Below are 20,561 nucleotides of genomic sequence, written 5' to 3' on the forward strand. Positions count from 1 at the left end.
AGAAAGCTACACATTATTTGCATGCATCTGAGACTAAATGTCACTGGATAGTATTAAGGTGGATTGAGTGAAATGATGCATGACATATTGTTTCTGATGTTTAATCTTCTCTGTCCAATGGATCTGCCATTGTCAATAGAAAAGTTCAAAACAGAACAATTGCTTTTGAATTGTTTTGTCTTTGTCATTTCATACCATATTCTTCCTTAGCTTATAGGTCTTCCTTGTCTCTTACACTTTCCAAATACTGCACTTTCTTTCTTATAATAAAAAGTTAATAAAATATGAAAATCGAAAAGTTACCTGGTTCGGTCCACCGGTGGCAATGGGAGACTGAGTGTGAGTATCCTCTACAGTTCCGTAGTCAAGCTCACTGTCAGTATAGTCAGTGTCTCCGTCTACATTGTTGAGCTAAAGTTGTGTCGCATCAGGAAAAGAGGAAAGAAGGAGAAGAACAGGTTAACACAGAAGGAGCAGTCTGTTCAGCTGGCTCCAACTCTGCTGGAGAGAGAGAGAGAGAGATAGAGAGAGATAGAGAGAGAGACGGAGAGAGAGATAGAGAGAGATAGAGAGAGAGGTAGAGAGAGAGAGAGGTAGAGAGAGAGAGAGAGAGAGAGAGAGAGAGAGAGAGAGAGAGAGAGAGAGAGAGAGAGAGAGAGAGAGAGAGAGAGAGAGAGAGAGAGAGAGAGAGAGAGAGAGAGAGAGAGAGAGAGAGACAGAGAGGTAGGTAGGTGGGTGGGTGGGTGGGTAGGTAGGTAGGTAGGTAGGTAGGTAGGTAGGTAGGTAGGTAGGTAGGTAGGTAGGTAGGTAGGTAGGTAGGTAGGTAGGTAGGTAGATGTTAGGTATAGCTTCCATTCTAGCATCACATATTTCCATAGAGAAAAAGTCAGAGGAAAAGATCTGGATGTGATCTGATGTTTTTTATTTTTCTACTGGTGCTGGCACCACTAATACTCAATGCCGGAACTACAACGACCGCTGATTGGTCGCCATTCATCTGTGTCTTCTTCTTAGCGTCCGCTAACCTTTTTATCTGCTGGCTTTCTAGAGGCCAGGAGCATTAGGGGCTTTTAGACTGAAGGGACTTTCGGGCCCTTTTCTTTTTCATGTAAACACTACGTTTCTTTCTCTGGAAAAAGGTTATAGTGATAGAAAATCAAGACAACACTGAGAAGGCCAAAAAGATGCCTGTTCACCCCACTGCCTGTTCACCCCGCTATCATCCAGAAGGTGAGGTCAGTGAGTGCAGGTGCATCAAAGCTGGGACCGAGAGACTGAAAAACAGCTTCTATCTCAAGGCCATCAGACTGTTAAACAGCCATCACTAACATTGAGTGGCTTACTGACAACATACTGACTCAATCTCTAGCCACTTTAATAATGAAAAATGTATGTAATAAATGTATCACTAACCACTTTAAACAATGCCACTTCATATAATGTTTACATACCCTACATTACTCATCTCATATGTATATACTGTACTCTATTCCATTTACTGCATCTTGCCTATGTCGTTCTGTACCATCACTCATCAATATATTTTATGTATATATTCTTATTCATTCCTTTACACTTCTGTGTATAAGGCAGTTGTTGTGAAATTGTTAGATGACTTCTTAGATGTTCGTGCACGGTCGGAAGCACAAGCATTTCGCTACACATTTCACTACACAGAAGCACAAGCATTTCTCTAAATTCGCATTAACATGTGCTAACCATGTGACCATTAACATGTGCTAACCATGTGACCATTAACATCTGCTAATCATATAACCATTAACATCTGCTAACCATGTGACCATTAACATGTGCTAACCATGTGACCATTAACATGTGCTAACCATGTGACCATTAACATGTGCTAACCATGTGACCATTAACATCTACTAACCATGTGACCATTAACATCTACTAACCATGTGACCATTAACATCTGCTAACCATGTGACCATTAACATCTGCTAACCATGTGACCATTAACATCTGCTAACCATGTGACCATTAACATGTGCTAACCATGTGACCATTAACATGTGCTAACCATGTGACCATTAACATATGCTAACCATGTGACCATTAACATCTGCTAACCATGTAACCATTAACATCTGCTAACCATGTGACCATTAACATCTGCTAACCATGTGACCATTAACATCTGCTAACCATGTGTATGTGACCAATAACATTTGATTTGATTTTATCAGAGGAAGGGTGGGGGTTGAAAGTAAACATCAACACCAGAAATTGCTTTCAACCTGAGACACAAACCTGAACATAAGACAAACCAATCAAAAGCTGGCATCCGCCACGTGTGAGAGCAGAGGGCGGTCCGTATAGCGATAATAAGATTACAAGTTTGATTGACACATCAAGACATACAGTAAACAGTAGACCACAGAGAGTTGGGAAAGGGGGGGGTTCGGCACAAAGGGTACAGACACCACGGGACAAAACAAGCATCTTTCTTCAGTGTATTGTTTACCTGTGGGTCACTACGCGCCTCATAGTCGTCTGTTGGAACAGTCTCTGTCTCTCCTTCTACTTCAGAATAATCATAAAACTGACTGTAATCTAAGTCATCAGAAGTAGTGTACTGGAGGGGGAGAGGGAGAAATGTTAGCGTTAGCATGTTAGCGTTAGCATTAGCATAACAGAGAAAAATCTTTTCTCAGCAAAAACAAAAGGTCATATTAACATAACCTGTACTGTACTGTACATATTATAAATGAAAACCTGTCTGAAAATAACACTCATTAGATTTGCATTATCCAATAAAAAAAAGATGAATAATATTGTACAATGTAATTAGAATGTCATATTGTATAAGTCCTCAAAGTATTAACTCCAACGACATGCTGGGTAACTTGACTGTCAACGGAAATGCATAGCTAATGCTTGTTTCTAAAACTGATGTGTAGCTGCACAGTACATGACAATACTTTCTTACTATAGGAATATCATTAATCAGTGATAGCTCTTAAAGGTAGACTCAGCGAAATGACGTTCCCACGAGCAGCACCGGACATATTGAGATGAGTGAGATCGAAAGTGCATGGGTTCTGTTCACACTGTTACAGCCTGATAGCCAGGGGACCAAAAACAGTAAAGAAGTTGAGCCTCGTGCTTCAACACTCTTCGGACATTGACCCACTATGCTGTTTACTTTCTGCATCTATGTGATATCACCGAGTCTACTTTTAAACAACACAACTACAAAGCAAAGTAATGGGTTAAGACTCAGTTGGCCATAACACTCTAAACATGAAAATAAATACTAAGACCAGCACTGATAGAGTCCATGTAGAACTACAGTTTTATAAACAGGTGGGGGTGTTTTAAAAGATAATACATAGCTGAGCTGTACATCAGGGAAAGCTATGAGAAGTACCAGCTGCATGTAGTAAAGCTGAGGGTTGGTAGTGGAACCTGGCACTCATAGCAATGGTTTGATTTATATCCTACAGCACTTACATCTGAAGCAGACTTACTGAATTGGGGCGGCAGGGTAGCCTAGGTGGTTAGTTAACCCACTGTTCCTAGGCCATCATTGAATAAAGGAGAAAAAAAAATGTGTACCTTCCTGCTGGATTTGCTTCCCTGTGGTTTATCCGTGTGGTTTATCCGTGTGGTTTATCCGTGTGGTTACACTGAGGAGGTGGCTGACTCTCATTCACACTGTCCCCAGTGAACTGAATAAAACACAATCTTATGAAGTGGGCAGAACGGTAGCAGTACAATTCTATCCAGATGTTTAACTGACTATTCAATGACGATCTATGCAAAATGTAAAGTAAACTGTGTACACCCAAGTGTATATTTCACATTGTTAACTACTTTTTTTAAACAAACCAGTTAGAGAGTTTTAGAGGGGTAGAGATTCAGAAATGAATCAATGTTAGACCCAGTCCAGCTGCTGAGCTGATAATGGGACCAAGGAGAGAGAGAGAGAGAGATATTTCACTTGGTTTGGCAATGTAAACACAAGTGTCCCATGCCAATAAATCCCCTTAAATTGAACATTGAGAGAAAGAGAGAGATAGAGAGGAAAGAGAGAGAGAGGAAAGAGAGAGAGAGAGAAGATCCCATCCAGGCAACTCAGCAGATTTAGATCCTGACACTGCTCTGGCAAAGCACCAAGAGCAAGGCACTCTGGGTAAGGACTGGAGCTTCCAGGAGAATGGGGGCATTAATATATCTCTACAGTAGACTGTTAGAGGTCTCTCTCCTCCAAGATACATTCATATCTATCTACAGTAGACTGTTAGAGGTGTCTGCCCTCTTGTGGTCTAACCTATTGTTCAGTTGTGTGTTTAAAGTGTTTTAATAATGGGTGTATTTTTGTTTTAATAGGTGTTGTTCTGTTTTAATGGGTGGTGTTCTGTTCTAATTGGCGTTGTTCTGTTCTAATGGGTGTATAAATGAGTCATAATCACGGAAAACCCTGCTGCTCTCGTGATAAGAATGATTTAGTGCATTTTGTTGTCACATCATACTAAACTTTTTCTGGACCATGTCTTTCAAAGATAATTCATAAAAATCCAAATAACTTCGCAGATCTTCATTGTAAAGGGTTTAAGGCAATTAAGGTCACAGTTATGAAAACGTAGGACACTAAAGAGGCCTTTCTACTCACTCTGAAAAACACCAAAAGAAAGATGCCCAGGGTCCCTGCTCATCTGCGTGAACGTGCCTTAGGCATGCTGCAAGGAGGCATGAGGACTGCAGATGTGGCCAGGGCAATACATTGCAATGTCCGTACTGTGATACGCCAAAGACAGCGCCACAGGGAGACAGGATGGACAGCTGATCGTCCTCGCAGTGGCAAACCACATGTAACAACACCTGCACAGGATCGGGACATCCGAAAATCACATCTGCGGGACAGGTACAGGATGGCAACAACAACTGCCTGAGTTACACCAGGAACGCACATTCCCTCCATCAGTGCTCAGACTGTCTGCAATAGGCTGAGAGAGGGTGGACTGAGGGCTTGTAGGCCTGTTGTAAGGCAGGTCCTCACAAGATATCACCGGCAACAACGTCGCCTATGGGCACAAATCCACCGTCGCTGGAACACAAGAGGAATGAGCGCTACACCGAGGCCTGTACTCTGGACCGGGATCAATTTGGAGGTGGTGGGTCTGTCATGGTTTGGGGCAGTATGTCGCAGCATTATCGGACTGAGCTAGTTGTCATTGCAGTCAATCTCAACGCTGTGCGTTACAGGGAAGACATCCTCCTCCCTCATGTGGTACCCTTCCTGCAGGCTCTTCCTGACATGACCCTCCAGCATGACAATTACCACCAGCCACACTGCACGTTCTGTGCGTGATTTCCTGCAAGACAGGAATGTCAGTGTTCTGCCATGGCCTGCGAAGAGCCCGGATCTCAATCACATTGAGCACGTCTGGGACCTGTTGGATCGGAGGGTGAGGGCTAGGGCCAATAACCCCCAGAAAAATCTGGGAACTTGCAGGTGCCTTGGTGAAAAAGTGGGGTAACATCTCACAGCAAGAACTGGCAAATCTGGTGCAGTCCATGAGGAGGAGATGCACTGGCGTTCTTAATGCAGCTGGTGGCCACACCAGATAGTGACTGTTACTTATGATTTTAACCCCCCTTTGTTCAGGGACACATTAATCAATTTCTGTTAGTCACATGTCTGTGGAACTTGTTCAGTGAGAGGACGTTTATTTTTTTTGCTGAGTTCATACAGTTTAATCTGTGGAAAACACAGATGTCATGTATGACTTTACAGAACAGTGCTCAGGCACGTGGTTGGCTGAGTGTTTTGTTATGATTCTGAAACATAACACTACGTACGGTCCGGCTTCTGTTCTATTGGTGGATCTGTGAAACGCATTAGCGAACAAGAGAACTATTCTTTTGTTGCTTCGTAATGATGCTCTAAGACACACCCCTCTCTCTAATGATGTTCTAAGACACACCCCTCCCTCTAATGATGTTCTAAGACACACCCCTCTCTCTAATGATGTTCTAAGACACACCCCTCTCTCTAATGATGCTCTAAGACACACCCCTCTCTCTAATGGTGTTCTAAGACACACCCATCCCTCTAATGATGTTCTAAGACAAACCCCTCTCTCTAATGATGTTCTAAGACACACCCCTCTCTAATGATGTTCTAAGACACACCCCTCTCTCTAATGATGCTCTAAGACACACCCCTCTCTCTAATGATGCTCTAAGACACACCCCTCTCTCTAATAATGCTCTAAGACACACCCCTCTCTAATGATGCTCTAAGACACACCCCTCTCTCTAATGATGCTCTAAGACACACCCCTCTCTTATGATGCTCTAAGACACACCCCTCTCTCTAATGATGTTCTAAGACACACCCCTCTCTAATGATGTTCTAAGACACACCCCTGTCCAATGATGCTCTAAGACACACCTCTCTCTCTGATGATGCTCTAAGACACACCCCTCTCTCTAATGGTGTTCTAAGACACACCCCTCCCTCTAATGATGTTCTAAGACACACCCCTCTCTCTAATGATGTTCTAAGACACACCCCTCTCTCTAATGATGCTCTAAGACACACCCCTCTCTCTAATGATGCTCTAAGACACACCCCTCTCTCTAATGATGCTCTAAGACACACCCCTCTCTCTAATAATGCTCTAAGACACACCCCTCTCTAATGATGCTCTAAGACACACCCCTCTCTCTAATGATGCTCTAAGACACACCCCTCTCTTATGATGCTCTAAGACACACCCCTCTCTCTAATGATGTTCTAAGACACACCCCTCTCTAATGATGTTCTAAGACACACCCCTCTCCAATGATGCTCTAAGACACACCTCTCTCTCTGATGATGCTCTAAGACACACCCCTCTCTCTAATGGTGTTCTAAGACACACCCCTCCCTCTAATGGTGTTCTAAGACACACCCCTCTCTCGAATGATGTTCTAAGACACACCCCTCTCTAATGATGCTCTAAGACACACCCCTCTCTCTAATGATGCTCTAAGACAAACCCCTCTCTTATGATGCTCTAAGACACACCCCTCTCTCTAATGGTGTTCTAAGACACACCCCTCTCTCGAATGATGTTCTAAGACACACCCCTCTCTCTAATGATGCTCTAAGACACACCCCTCTCTCTAATGATGTTCTAAGACACACCCCTCTCTCTAATGATGCTCTAAGACACACCCCTCTCTCACACCCCTCTCTCTAATGATGCTCTAAGACACACCCCTCTCTCTAATGGTGTTCTAAGACACACCCCTCCCTCTAATGATGTTCTAATACACACCCCTCTCTATAATGATGCTCTAAGACACAACCCTCTTTCTAATGATGCTCTAAGACACACCCCTCCCTCTAATGATGTTCTAATACACACCCCTCTCTCTAATGATGCTCTAAGACACACCCCTCTCTCTAATGATGCTCTAAGACACACCCCTCCCTCTAATGATGTTCTAATACACACCCCTCTCTATAATGATGCTCTAAGACACAACCCTCTCTCTAATGATGCTCTAAGACACACCCCTCTCTATAATGGTGTTCTAAGAGAGATGACTGACTTTATATGTCCTGTGTGTCTGGGATCTATGATTTGGTACATAACGACTAACCCTCAAGGGCTGGAATGAGCCAGAATGGGTCTTGGTCCACTCACTTACACTGGGGGCCAGTGGGTCCCCCCATCCAGAGCCCTGTGGCCCTCTGGCCCTCGGAATACTGACCTGATCTTCAGGCTGCTGGGCCTGTAAGGAGTGGCTGTGGGGAGTTTCACAGTCGGGGCTGTAGTGTTCACAGTAGTCGTAAGCTGCTTTAGGATCGGACACAATCAGCAGCTGCTGGATGTCACCCTGCGGAAAGGAAACAAAGAAGGATTAGTTGTGGGAAAATCACGTTTATCTCAAACCCTTCCTATAGCTAAGAGTTAGCAGATAGACACAGTATGATATTGTATGTACCGATGTTAAAAATCTAACATGAACATTTAAAAAGGTTAAATAATATGTTTAACTTTACTCACAAATTTGATGACTATTGATCTCTGTACTAAAGCAAAAAGCTAACTAGCATCAGATCATATTCACAGGAAAGGAGGTGATAGAGGGAAGAAGATAGACAGAACATCAAACCCATATGTCAGATAACATGTAATCCCATCAGCCTCTAAAAGAGACAGTGTTTTCTCATACTTCTCATGCTGGCAGTGGTAGTAAGGGAAAGGGAATGTGATTCTAGCTCATTAAACAGGTTGACACATCACCACAGGACACTCATCCACAGGACACTCATCCACAGGACACTCATCCACAGGACACTCATCCACAGGACACTCATCCACAGCACATTCACCCACAGGACATTCATCCACAGCACATTCATCCACAGCACATTCATCCATATCACATTCACCCACAGGACATTCATCCATATCACATTCATCCACAGGACATTCACCCACAGGACATTCATCCACAGGACATTCACCCACAGGACACTCACCCACAGGACATTCACCCACAGGACACTCATCCACAGGACACTCATCCACAGGACACTCATCCACAGGACACTCATCCACAGCACATTCACCCACAGGACACTCATCCACAGGACACTCATCCACAGCACATTCATCCACAGCACATTCATCCACAGGACATTCATCCACAGCACATTCATCCACAGCACATTCATCCACAGGACATTCATCCACAGGACATTCATCCACAGGACATTCATCCACAGGACATTCATCCACAGGACATTCATCCACAGCACATTCATCCACAGGACACTCATCCACAACACATTCATCCACAGGACATTCATCCACAGGACATTCATCCACAGCACATTCATCCACAGGACATTCATCCACAGCACATTCATCCACAGCACATTCACCCACAGGACACAGAGAAAAATCAGGTTTAGACACTGGCTAGATAAGTACATTATTATTCATACCACGGGGGTTTACCAAGCCAGGCAGCGAAATCAAACAAACATGTACCATCAGGAAGACAAACAGAAGAAACACCTGGAATCCATGTGTGCTGTCTGAGCAGTGGGAAGAGCAAAGGCAGACAAACATGGATGGATGTGCAGTATTGACAATCTACAGCACAGCAAGCTGGAGGACAATCACCGAATCAACCTGAGATTATAAAAATGTCAGCAGAGATTGTGAGGCACTGTACTGTTGTGACAGGAAATAAGAACAAAAGGCAATGCAGATCTCATTAAACCTGCTTCCTGAACACCAATTAAACCTACTCCTAAATGGGAGATGAAATCCAACTGGTATTGGTAGAGATAATAACTTCTGAAACAGTTTGGGTTTTCGGGTTGAGTTGGGAGGAGGTAGTACACTCCGGGTTACTTTGAGGGTACTCAATGTGAGTTAAATCAGGTGCACCTTTTAATTTTGGTAGTTACAGTCTTGTCCCATCGCTGCAACGTCCCGTACGGACTCGGGAGAGGCGAAGGTCGAGAGCCACGCGTCCTCCGAAACATGACCCTGCCAAGCGCTGTACTGCTTCTTGACACACTGCTCGCTTAAACCGGAAGCCAGCCGCACCAATGCACCCGGCCAGCCACAGGAGTTGCTAGAGCATGAAGGGACAAGGACATCCCGGATGGCCAAACCCTCCCCTAACCCGGATGACGCTGGGCCAAACCCACAGGCCCCTGGGTGGAGAGTTAACTACAGCCACAGGCCTCAGGTTGGATAGTTAACTATAGCCACAAGGCTACCAGTATAATCAGGGTGGAGAGTTAACAGGTAGTGTATAAACATCCATATGCTAAGCCTTGTCCCTTGGGTCTCTCTCTCTCTCTCTCTCCGTGAAAGCCAGGATTGGCCTGCAAACTGGACATCAAATCAAATTTATTTATATAGCCCTTCGTACATCAGCTGACATCTCAAAGTGCTATACAGAAACCCAGCCTAAAACCCCAAACAGCAAGCAATGCAGGTGTAGAAGCACAGTGGTTAGGAAAAACTCCCTAGAAAGGCCAAAACCTAGGAAGAAACCTAGAGAGGAACCAGCCTATGTGGGGTGGCCAGTCCTCTTCTGGCTGTGCCGGGTAGAGATTATAACAGAACATGGCCAAGATGTTCAAATGTTCATAAATGACCAGCATGGTCGAATAATAATAAGGTAGAACAGTTGAAACTGGAGCAGCAGCACGGCCAGGTGGACTGGGGACAGCAAAGAGTCATCATGTCAGGTAGTCCTGGGGCATGGTCCACCCACTTTGCCAAAGCACAGCACCCACACCACTAGAGGGATATCTTCAACCACCAACTTACCATCCTGAGACAAAGCTGAGTATAGCCCGCAAAGATCTCCACCATGGCACAACCCAAGGGAGGGTGCCAACCCAGACAGGATGACCACATCAGTGAATCAACCCACTCAGGTGACGCACCCCTTCCAGGGACGGCATGAGAGAGCCCCAGTAAGCCAGTGACTCAGCCCCTGTAATAGGGTTAGAGGCAGAGAATCCCAGTGGAAAGAGGGGAGCCGGCCAGGCAGAGACAGCAAGGGTGGATCGTTGCTCCAGAGCCTTTCCGTTCACCTTCACACTCCTGGGCCAGACTACACTCAATCATATGACCCACTGAAGAGATGAGTCTTCAGTAAAGACTTAAAGGTTGAGACCGAGTTTGCATCTCTGGCATGGGTAGGCAGACCGTTCCATAAAAATGGAGCTCTATAGGATAAAGCCCTGCCTCCAGCTGTTTGCTTAGAAATTCTAGGGACAATTAGGAGGCCTGCGTCTTGTGACCGTAGCATACGTGTAGGTATGTACGGCAGGACAAAATCAGAGAGATAGGTAGGAGCAAGCCCATGTAATGCTTTGTAGGTTAGAAATAAAACCTTGAAATCATCCCTTGCTTTGACAGGAAGCCAGTGTAGGGAGGCTAGCACTGGAGTAATATGATCAAATTTTTTGGTTCTAGTCAGGATTCTAGCAGCCGTATTTAGCACTAACTGAAGTTTATTTAGTGCTTTATCCGGGTAGCCGGAAAGTAGAGCATTGCAGTAGTCTAACCTAGAAGTGACGACTGTACAACCATTAAGATTAATTGTCAGATTCAACAGAAGATCTCTTTGACATCAGCATTGAAGCTGTGTGCCAAGGAGTCTGGAGGGGTGAGGGAGAGGTGGGATGGAGGGATGGAGTGGTGGGGGGATGGTGGTGGGTGGAGTGATGGAGTGGTGGGGGATGGGGTGGAGGGATGGAGGGGGTGACCACTGACGATCTAAACAACATGACCACTGACGCTCTAAACACCCTGACCAACTGACGCTCTAAACACCCTGACCACTGACACTCAAACACCCTGACCAACTGACACTCTAAACAACCTGACCAACTGACGCTCTAAACACCCTGACCAACTGACACTCTAAACACCCTGACCAACTGATGCTCCAAACACCCTGACCACTGACACTCCCTCCACACCACACCCAAATCAGCAGGGTGATGACATGGCAGCAGCAGAGTAGGCCCACAGTCAGGGTTAGAGTGCCATGTGAAAATATTCATCCCCCTTGGCATTTTCCCTATTTTGTTGCATTACAACCTGTAATTTAAATTGATTTAAGGGACACCACCAAGCAAGTGGCACCATGAAGACCAAGGAGCTCTCCAAACAGGTCAGGGACAAAGTTCCAGTAGGACAATGACCCTAAGCATACTGCTAAAGCAACACTCAAGTGGTTTAAGGGGAAATATTGAAATGTCTTGGAATGGCCTCGCCAAAGCCCAGAACTCAATTCAATTGAGAATCTGTGGTATGACTTAAAGATTGCTGTACACCAGCGGAACCCATCCAACTTGAAGGAGCTAGAGCAGTTTTGCCTTGAAGAATGGACAAAAATCCCAGTGGCTAGATGTGCCAAGCTTATAGAGACTTGCAGCTGCAATTGCTGCAAAAGGTGTCTCTACAAAGTATTGACTTTGTGGGGGTGAACAGTTATGCACGCTCAAGTTTTCTGTTTTATAGACTTATTTCTTGCTTGTTTCACAATAAAACATATTTAGCATCTTCAAAGTGGTAGGCATGTGGTGTATATGAAATGATACAAACACCCCCAAAAAAATCTATTTTAACTTTAGGTTGTAAGGCAACAATATAGGAATACTTCCGCAAGCCACTGTAGGGTTAGGGTTGAACCAGCACCTGGGCTTTAGGAGACGATGAATATGAATAGATCTTCTCTAACGCCCAGAATCCTTCTATTCAAAGTCCCATTATCCAGCTCTGTAAACGTTACAGTGTATTGTAAAAAAATATATACAAAATACAAAATCTAAAAAAAATGATCTATTGTTTTTGACCAAGTGCGCTTGTGCCAAATCAACCTTAAGCACCTCTGATAATATCACTCATAACTGCCACACACCAGTCGGCTGATCCAGCAGCAGTACAGAACAGCAGTACAGAACAGCAGTACAGAACAGCAGTACAGAACAGCAGTACAGAACAGCAGTACAGAACAGCAGTACAAGATCTTTGATTTATTTTTATTTGGACCTTTTTTGATCTCATCACATTCATTGTCTCCTCAAGTCCAGGTACTGGTTCAGGTTAGGATGAGAACCAGCAGCAGTCGGGTTAGGATGAGACCCAGCAGCAGTCAGGTTAGGATGAGAACCAGCAGCAGTCAGGTTAGGATGAGAACCAGCAGCAGTCAGGTTAGGATGGTGACCTGTCCCCTGTACCCAGGGTGGTGACCTGTCCCCTGTATCTACACCAGGGTGGTGACCTGTCCCCTGTATCTACACCAGGGTGGTGACCTGTCCCCTGTACCCACACCAGGGTGGTGACCTGTCCCCTGTATCCACACCAGGGTGGTGACCTGTCCCTTGTATCCAGGGTGGTGACCTGTCCCCTGTATCCACACCAGGGTGGTGCCCTGTCATCTGTATCTAGGGTGGTGATCTGTCCCCTGTATCCACACCAGGGTGGTGACCTGTCCCCTGTATCCACACCAGGGTGGTGACCTGTCCTCTGTATCTAGGGTGGTGACCTGTCCCCTCTATCCACACCAGGGTGGTGACCTGTCCCCTGTATCCAGGGTGGTGACCTTTACCTCCCCCTCACAAGACAATCAGACTATTTTCAGTTATTATTTACATTCCTCTGACCATCCACCCCTGCCTGAACTGGGGACCCAGAGAGAGTCCACAAGGGGATATCAAACACAGCAAAAACATCACGACAGAGAGACTTGGGGGGAAATCAGGGAGACACTAGAACATAAGAGTGGGATATAGAATGTCTGAGACTACAGAGGAGAAGATGGAATGGAGGTCACCATTACTAGTGTGGGTCAAACATCATGCCAGGAACAAACTAGCACAAATGAAGCTCCTTCAGGAAAACATGTACTTATGGCTATGTAAACTATGTAAACATGTAAACATGTAAACTATGTAAACTATGTAAACATGTAAACTATATAAACTATGTAAACATGTAAACTATGTAAACTATGTAAACTATGTAAACATGTAAACTATGTAAACATGTAAACATGTAAACTATGTAAACTATGTAAACATGTAAACTATATAAACTATGTAAACATGTAAACTATGTAAACTATGTAAACATGTAAACATGTAAACTATATAAACTATGTAAACATTTAAACTATGTAAACTATGTAAACTATGTAAACTATGTAAACATGTAAACTATATAAACTATGTAAACATGTAAACTATGTAAACATGTAAACTATGTAAACATGTAAATTATGTAAACACATAAACTATGTAAACTATGTAAACATGTAAACATGTAAACAATGTAAACATGTAAACTATGTAAACTATGTAAACATGTAAACTATGTAAACATGTAAACATGTAAACTATGTAAACATGTAAACTATGTAAACATTTAAACATGTAAACATGTAAACTATGTAAACATGTAAACTATGTAAACTATGTAAACTATGTAAACATGTAAACATGTAAACTATATAAACTATGCAAACATGTAAACTAGGTAAACATGTAAACATGTAAACAATGTAAACATGTCAACAATGTAAACATTTAAACATGTAAACTATGTAAACATGTAAACATGTAAAATATGTAAACTATTTAAACTAGGTAAACATGTAAACTATGTAAACATAGCTACACAACAGAGAGGTAGCAACACAACAGAGAGGTAGCAACACAACAGAGAGATAGCAACACAACAGAGAGATAGCAACACAACAGAGAGATAGCAACACAACAGAGAGATAGCAACACAACAGAGAGGTAGCAACACAACAGAGAGATAGCAACACAACAGAGAGATAGGTACATAGAGAGATAGAGTAGCTACATAACAGATAGACAGCTATACAACAGAGAGATAGCTACACAACTGAGAGTTAACCATGCAGCCGTCATACCGCTCAGGAAGGAGACGCGTTCTGTCTCCTAGAGATGAGCGTTTTTTGGTGCGAAAAGTGCAAATTAATCCCAGAACACCAGCAAAGGACCTTGTAAAGATGCTGGAGGAAACAGGTACAAAAGTATCTATATCCACAGTAAAACGAGTCCTATATCAACATAACCTGAAAGGCCACTCAGCAAGGAAGAAGCCACTGCTCCAAAACGGCCATAAAAAAGCCAGACTATGGTTTGCAACTGCACATGGGAACAAATGTGTTTTATGGAGAAATGTCCTCTGGTCTGATGAAACAAAAATAGAACTGTTTGGCCATGATGACCATCATTATGTTTGTAGGAAAAAGGGAGAGGCTTGCAAACTGAAGAACACCATCCCAACTGTGAAGCATGGGGGTTGCATTATCACTTCACAAAATAGATGGCTTCAGGAGGAAGGAACACTACGTGAATATATTGAAGCAACATTTCAAGACATCAGTCAGGAAGTTAAAACTTGGGTATTCCAAATGAACAATGACCCCAAGCATACATCCAAAGTTGTGGCAATATGGCTTAAGGACAACAAAGTCAAGGTATTGGAGTGGCCATCACAAAGCCCTGACCTCAATCCTATAGAAAATTTGTGGGCAGAACTGAAAAAGGCCAAATGAATTTGATTGTTTGATGTACAAACAAATGAGACGTTTCTCGTATTCTAACCCAAAGAAATACAGACATTACATCTCCGTTGTTCAGATTCTAAAGAGACACAACACCGTATAAGCCAATAAACTTTCAGAGCATTTTATTCATAGTTAAAAATGAACACCGTAGGTGCAAGAATGAATGCTATGTATTTCAGCCTCCTCCTGCATGTTTGTCTCTATGTCAATGAGTCATCAAGTCACACACAACCAGAGCTGATTAAACTGAACTGATACAACGACACCTGTGATTCTGGATTCCTCTTAAAGTCAACAAGGACAAAGATACACTGACCAAAAAATATTAAATATTACTATTATTCTGTCACATTCTTAAAATAAAGTGGTGATCCTAACTGACCTAAGACAGGTACTTTTTTACTTGGATTAAATGTCAGGAATTGTGAAAAACTGAGTTTAAATGTATTTGGCTAAGGTGTATGGAAACTTCTGACTTCAACTGTTAAAGGAAATCAGTCAATTGAAATAAATTCATTAGGCCCTAATCTGTGGATTTCAAAAGAATACAGATATGCATCGGTTGGTCACAGATGCCTTAAATAAAATGTAGGGCGTAGATCATAAAATTATTCAGTATCTGGTGTGACCACTATTTGCCTCACGCAGCACAACACATGGAGTTGATCAGGCTGTTGATTGTTGCCTGTGGAATGTTGTCCCACTCCTTTTCAATGGGTCTATGAAGTTGCTGGATATTGCCCGGGAACAGGATCACGCTGTCGTACACATTTATCCAGAGCATCCCAAACATGCTCAACGGGTGACACGTTTGGTGAGTATGCAGACCGTTGAATCACTGGGACATTTTCAGCTTCCAGTACCTGTGTACAGATCCTTGCGACATAGAGCTGTGCATTATCATGCTGAAAAAATGAGGTGAGGGCGGCAGATGAATGACACGACAAGGGGCCTCGGGATTTAAACCTGGCATCTCTGTGCAGTCAAATTGGCATTGATAAAATGCAATTGTGCACGTTGTCCATAGCTTATGCCTGACCATAACCCCACCCTCACCATCTGACACCCTTCACAACATTGACAAACCGCTCACCAACGCAACGCCACACACGCTGTCTGCCATCTGCCAAGTACAGTTGAAACTGGATTTCATTTGTGAAGAGTACACTTCTCCAGGACAACGAGCATGCAGATTAACTTCCCTGGGACAGTTTCTGCGCAGAAATTATTTGGTTGTGCAAACCCACAGTTTCATCAGCTGTGAAGAAGCTGTATGTGGAGGTCATGGGCTGGCGTAGTTACACGTGGTCTGCGGTTCTGAGGTCGATTGGACGTACTGCCAGATTCTCAAAAACGAGGAGGCTTATGGTAGAGAAATTAATATAAAATTCTCTGGCAACAGCTCTGGTGGACATTCCTGCAGTCAGCATGTTAATTGCACGCTCCTTCAAAACTTGTGACATCTGTGGCATTGTGTTGTGTGACAAAATTTAACATTTTAGAGTGGCCTTTTAGTGTCCCCAGCACAAGGTGCACCTGTGTAACAATCATGCAGTTTAATCAGCTTCTTGATATGCCAGACCTGTCAGGTGGATGGATTATCTTGGCAAAGGAGAAATGCTCACCAAGAGGGAAGTAAAGACATTTGAGAGAAATAAGCTTTTTGTACGTATGGAACATTTCCTGGATCTATTATTGAAACACGGGACCAACACTTTACATGTTGTGTTTATATTTTTTGTTCAGTGTAGTTGTGCACCTCTTTTACTCCCACACACGACAGATTCGAGTCATTGGTGTTCCAGGCTTATATGCGCTATGCATAATTAGACTGGGGATGAGGTTAACATCACCATGTTACAGCAACCAAGCAGAACGTACAGCCCAGCATCCTATCCAACATCCTGTTTTTACCTGGAAGACGTCTTCGTCAAGGATCCTGGTTCCGAACACGGTGATCCCTCCGGTGTTGACGGAGGCACAGTCACCCCTGAGGAGGGGTTTGGTGATCTTCTGTTTACAGTCCACGATGACGGTGACCGTCTTCCTCTCCACGCTGATGGCCACACGATGCCACCTGTCAGAGGGGACAAGAGCAACACAGAGACGCATGGTTAGATACCGCACATTCAGATTAGACTGCTGCTAAAACCCTGCTGTGACCAGACTGAATGGTGCGTTCACCAATTGAAACAGCAGGTTTTAACCAGACTAACAAAAACCTCCACAAACAGACAGAATATTGTTTGCGTCTCAAAAGGAAACCCTGCACACTATTGAGCATAGCACTATAAAAGAGGGTGCCATTTGGGACGAACTCAAAAGGGTTACACGACGAGGCCACTCGTGTACCCAACATCTCCTGAGCCCCCTCCAGGACATTCTGGCCTCAAAACTCTGTTTAACACTGGATTATACTCATTAAACTCCAAACGTAATCCTCCTTCTGGGTTACTCGGCATGACAGACGTGTTGAACATTGTGGAAAGTGTGTGTCAGGAAAGAGCAAGAGAGAGCTGGAGGCGCACAGTCAAAACTCTGTCCTGAGGAAGAGGACATGGAGGAGAAGGAGAGGGGAGGAAGAGCCTGAGAGAGGAGCATGGGGAGCAGTCAAAACTCTGTCCTGAGGAAGAGGACATGGAGGAGAAGGAGAGGGGAGGAAGAGCCTGAGAGAGGAGCCTGGGGAGCAGTCAAAACTCTGTCCTGAGGAAGAGGACATGGAGGAGAAGGAGAGGGGAGGAAGAGCCTGAGAGAGGAGCATGGGGAGCAGTCAAAACTCTGTCCTGAGGAAGAGGACATGGAGGAGAAGGAGAGGGGAGGAAGAGCCTGAGAGAGGAACCTGGGGAGCAGTCAAAACTCTGTCCTGAGGAAGAGGACATGGAGGAGAAGGAGAGGGGAGGAAGAGCCTGAGAGAGGAGCCTGGGGAGCAGTCAAAACTCTGTCCTGAGGAAGAGGACATGGAGGAGAAGGAGAGGGGAGGAAGAGCCTGAGAGAGGAGCCTGGGGAGCAGTCAAAACTCTGTCCTGAGGAAGAGGACATGGAGGAGAAGGAGAGGGGAGGAAGAGCCTGAGAGAGGAACCTGGGGAGCAGTCAAAACTCTGTCCTGAGGAAGAGGACATGGAGGAGAAGGAGAGGGGAGGAAGAGCCTGAGAGAGGAGCCTGGGGAGCAGTCAAAACTCTGTCCTGAGGAAGAGGACATGGAGGAGAAGGAGAGGGGAGGAAGAGCCTGAGAGAGGAGCCTGGGGAGCAGTTAAAACTCTGTCCTGAGGAAGAGGACATGGAGGAGAAGGAGAGGGGAGGAAGAGCCTGAGAGAGGAACCTGGGGAGGATGATTGTTGATATTAGTTTTATTTTTCTGCATTAACACCTGATTTTGCTTTGTCATTACTGTTGTAATTATGCAATATTATATATATACATATTATTGTGTCACAGGACCTTAACCCCTCCTATCCCCCATACTGCTGCTACTACCCAGGACCCCCCTAACTATAACCCCTCCTATCCCCCATACTGCTGCTACTACCCAGGACCCCCCCTAACTATAACCCCTCCTATCCCCCATACTACTGCTACTACCCAGGACCCCCCTAACTATAACCTCTCCTATCCCCCATACTGCTACTACTACCCAGAGATGGTCTCCCTCTCCCTGGTCTCTGTGGGCAGAGATGGTCTCCCTCTCCCTGGTCTCTGTGGGCAGAGATGGTCTCCCTCTCCCTGGTCAATGTGGGCAGAGATGGTCTCCCTCTCCCTGGTCTCTGTGGGCACAGATGGTCTCCCCCTCCCTGGTCTCTGTAAGCAGAGATGGTCTCCCTCGCCCTGGTCTCTGTGGGCAGAGATGGTCTCCCTCTCCCTGGTCTCTGTGGGCAGAGATGGTCTCCCTCTCCCTGGTCTCTGTGGGCAGAGATGGTCTCCCTCTCCCTGGTCTCTGTGGGCAGAGATGGTCTCCCTCTCCCTGGTCTCTGTAAGCAGAGATGGTCTCCCTCGCCCTGGTCTCTGTGGGCAGAGATGGTCTCCCTCTCCCTGGTCTCTGTGGGCAGAGATGGTCTCCCTCTCCCTGGTCTCTGTGGGCAGAGATGGTCTCCCTCTCTCCGTCTCTCTCCCTGTTCTCTGTGAGCAGCAATGGTCACCCTCTCTCCGTCTCTCTCCCTGTTCTCTGTGAGCAGCGATGGTCTCCCTCCCTCCATCTCTCTCCCTGTTCTCTGTGAGACCAACCAGCAGCAGTAGTGGTAGCTCAGTCTTGACTTACTTTCCATCGGCCAGGTTGAGAGAGCGGAACAGCGGGTAGCCCTCAGGAGCGGGCCTGCCACTCTGGTCCTCATACAGGAAGACGGGTGAGCGTCCCACCTCCACTCCCAGCTGCTGCACGCCCTGCTCACTGTAGACAGACAGCAGGAAGGACTGGAGGCCGGCCTTGGGCCTGAGGGTGGTCAGGATGGAGAAGTCTTCAGGGAACTCACCTCCTACAGAACACAGGTTGTGTTAGAATTACACAGATACAGTAATACCCCCCCTACACAATGCATAAAACACAGGTTAGATCAGGTTAGAATTACACAGATACAGTAATACCCCCCCCCTACACAATGCACAAAACACATGTTAGATCAGGTTAGAATTACACAGATACAGTAATACCCCCCCCCTACACAATGCACAAAACACATGTTAGATCAGGTTAGAATTACACAGATACAGTAATACCCCCCTACACAATGCATAAAACACATGTTAGATCAGGTTAGAATTACACAAATACAGTAATACCCCCCTACACAATGCATAAAACACATGTTAGATCAGGTTAGAATTACACAGATACAGTAATACCCCCCTACACAATGCATAAAACACATGTTAGATCAGGTTAGAATTACACAGATACAGTAATACCCCCCTACACAATGCACAAAACACATGTTAGATCAGGTTCGAATTACACAGATACAGTAATACCCCCCTACACAATGCATAAAACACATGTTAGATCAGGTTAGAATTACACAGATACAGTAATACCCCCTACACAATGCATAAAACACATGTTAGATCAGGTTAGAATTACACAGATACAGTAATACCCCCCTACACAATGCATAAAACACATGTTAGATCAGGTTAGAATTACACAGATACAGTAATACCCCCCTACACAATGCACAAAACACATGTTAGATCAGGTTAGAATTACACAGATACAGTAATACCCCCCTACACAATGCACAAAACACATGTTAGATCAGGTTAGAATTACACAGATACAGTAATACCCCCCTACACAATGCACAAAACACATGTTAGATCAGGTTCGAATTACACAGATACAGTAATACCCCCCTACACAATGCATAAAACACATGTTAGATCAGGTTAGAATTACACAGATACAGTAATACCCCCCTACACAATGCATAAAACACATGTTAGATCAGGTTAGAATTACA

At 44.6% G+C, this 20,561-nt stretch overlaps 1 protein-coding gene across 1 annotated transcript in view; it reads right to left on the minus strand.

The window, feature by feature from the left end:
* Positions 1-5,022: 5,022 nt before the first annotated feature.
* LOC135518482 (collagen alpha-1(XI) chain-like) overlaps positions 5,023-20,561 on the minus strand; it is a 31,753-nt gene continuing 16,214 nt past the window's right edge. The window contains exons 3-8 of the mRNA XM_064943654.1: positions 19,367-19,580; positions 17,029-17,191; positions 7,735-7,860; positions 5,721-5,728; positions 5,516-5,578; positions 5,023-5,074 (exon numbers count right to left, since the gene is read on the minus strand). Coding sequence (XP_064799726.1) covers positions 5,023-5,074; positions 5,516-5,578; positions 5,721-5,728; positions 7,735-7,860; positions 17,029-17,191; positions 19,367-19,580 — 626 coding nt within the window. The remainder of the gene's footprint in view (positions 5,075-5,515; positions 5,579-5,720; positions 5,729-7,734; positions 7,861-17,028; positions 17,192-19,366; positions 19,581-20,561) is intronic.

The sequence above is a fragment of the Oncorhynchus masou genome, chromosome 28 (genome assembly GCF_036934945.1).
Source record: "Oncorhynchus masou masou isolate Uvic2021 chromosome 28, UVic_Omas_1.1, whole genome shotgun sequence".
Taxonomy (NCBI): Eukaryota; Metazoa; Chordata; class Actinopteri; order Salmoniformes; family Salmonidae; genus Oncorhynchus; species Oncorhynchus masou.